We start from the raw sequence: 2,021 nt of genomic DNA on the forward strand, positions 1-2,021 counted from the left end.
CCTTTCAATTGAAAAAATATTCAGCCCAAATAAAACAATATTACATTTTGTGTACTATCAGTCCTGAACAATGCCTGATACCCCCCATGGGAAAAGCATGGACTTGAGCTAAATTATCATCCAACAGCCTGGACTGAAATATGCACTTCAACTAATCAACTACTTTAACTACCACTCCACATATAATTCATTTTAAAAGCATGCAATTTGGATTCAAAAAGTGCCATGCTGTTGCTGTCAAAGAAGTACGTGTAGACAAGTCAGAATTCACTCTGAATTGTGAAACATAAACTAAACTATTGCATGTATATCAACCACTCCAGACTTCATGCATTGAAGACTTACATACTAGAACTATGTGTTGATAGCTACTTTAACAAAGTTATCCAACAGTCATATCCTATAGGAAAGAGATCACCTCACATTTCATTCCATTTGTCATACCCCCCCATCAAACAATCACCCCACATAGCATCCTATTGGTTACCATATAGTGTTGTCATGTTTTATATCCCTCTTTTTGGATTTGGTTTATACAAAGTGCAAGCTTCACTCAGATGTTACATTCTTGGGTTCACCAGGTAGATGAGAAAGCAGATCTAAATTTTGTTAACCAAAAGATTACAAAGGTTTACTGAGGTTTGATTGAGATATTTGATCAGCTAAGAAAAACCCTGGCTCAACCGAGTCATAACTTGGCCGTCTGCTAAATGTGAACAACTCAATGAAAAATCAATACTTTCGAATTTATATGATTATACCTACCTCCTATCTATCTGAAGATTGCAAGAATGTAAAATTGCACTCTATATAAGCAAAACCAAAAACAATGAACTTAAAACATGGCAACAGTAAGTATGGTATCTACAGCACACCAAGCCCAAGGTAAAGGGCCATCCCATAGTCATACCATGGTATGGTATAACTGGTATGGTATAACTTGGCAATACCATACCAGTTATACCATACCATGGTATTGCCAAGTTATACCGTACCATGGTATTGCCAAGTTATACCGTACCATGGTATTGCCAAGTTATACCATACCATGGTATTGCCAAGTTATACCATACCATGGTATGGCCAAGTTATACCGTACCATGGTATTGCCAAGTTATACCATACCATGGTATGGCCAAGTTATACCGTACCATGGTATTGCCAAGTTAGACCATACCATGGTATGGCCAAGTCATACCATTATACCATACCATGGTATGGCCAAGTTATACAGTACCATGGTATGGCCAAGTTATACGGTACCATGGTATGGCCAAGTCATACCGTACCCATGGTATGGCCAAGTTATACCATACCATGGTATGGCCAAGTTATACCATACCACATTATACCATACCATGGTATTGCCAAGTTATACCATACCATGGAACTACAAGACATCATACTAACTAAAAAGTGCCTCCAGTGACCAGCCAAGGAGAGTAATCAGTATTCTAAAACTCTATCTAGATCTACTAGACAGAGCAATCCTGAGGCCCCCACTGACCCCACTGCACCCCGGAAACATCCACTAAGAAGTCTGCAGATATATTATTGCCAGTAAGTAATAGAACATCCCAAGTAGAAGTCCAATGAACACACACACCTCACACCAGTCACTCAAAACTCCTCCTCCTCTGTTGAGGACCCTTCAGAATCCACGGCCCTCACTAGGGTGTCGTCGACGTAACACGCCACCATCTGTGAATCGCTCTTCATCGCCATTCTCCGAATGCCCGCGTCCAACCCTGCGAGGGCCATGCCCAGTGAACCCTTCGTTTCCTCGGCCATAGTAGCCATTAGAGTCATACGGACGAGCATGTCCTCGAAATTGGGAGCGGAGACCACGGCCTCTTCCACCAAAGTCAGATGTTGCATACTGTCGTGGATGGTGGCCATAATGTTGGTTATTTGAGAACTGGGGCGGTGGTCGGTGATAGTGATCCTGCATGGAAAAAGAGNGGTTCGAACCTCGTAGTCTGATACTCGTCCATGAAAGCGTCGTCTTCGTCATACATATT

General features: G+C 41.7%; 1 protein-coding gene across 1 annotated transcript; it reads right to left on the reverse strand.

Annotated features, from left to right (window-relative positions):
• Positions 1 to 1,620: 1,620 nt before the first annotated feature.
• Positions 1,621 to 2,018, reverse strand: LACBIDRAFT_326643 (uncharacterized protein; the record flags this gene model as incomplete). The annotated part of the gene is made up of 2 exons (XM_001880497.1): positions 1,621 to 1,945; positions 1,972 to 2,018. 2 exons carry the CDS (start codon positions 2,016 to 2,018, stop codon positions 1,621 to 1,623), a joined length of 372 nt encoding a protein of 123 aa, XP_001880532.1.
• Positions 2,019 to 2,021: the final 3 nt, after the last annotated feature.

Source organism: Laccaria bicolor, genomic scaffold (assembly GCF_000143565.1).
Source record: "Laccaria bicolor S238N-H82 LACBIscaffold_10 genomic scaffold, whole genome shotgun sequence".
In the NCBI taxonomy this organism is placed as follows: domain Eukaryota; kingdom Fungi; phylum Basidiomycota; class Agaricomycetes; order Agaricales; family Hydnangiaceae; genus Laccaria; species Laccaria bicolor.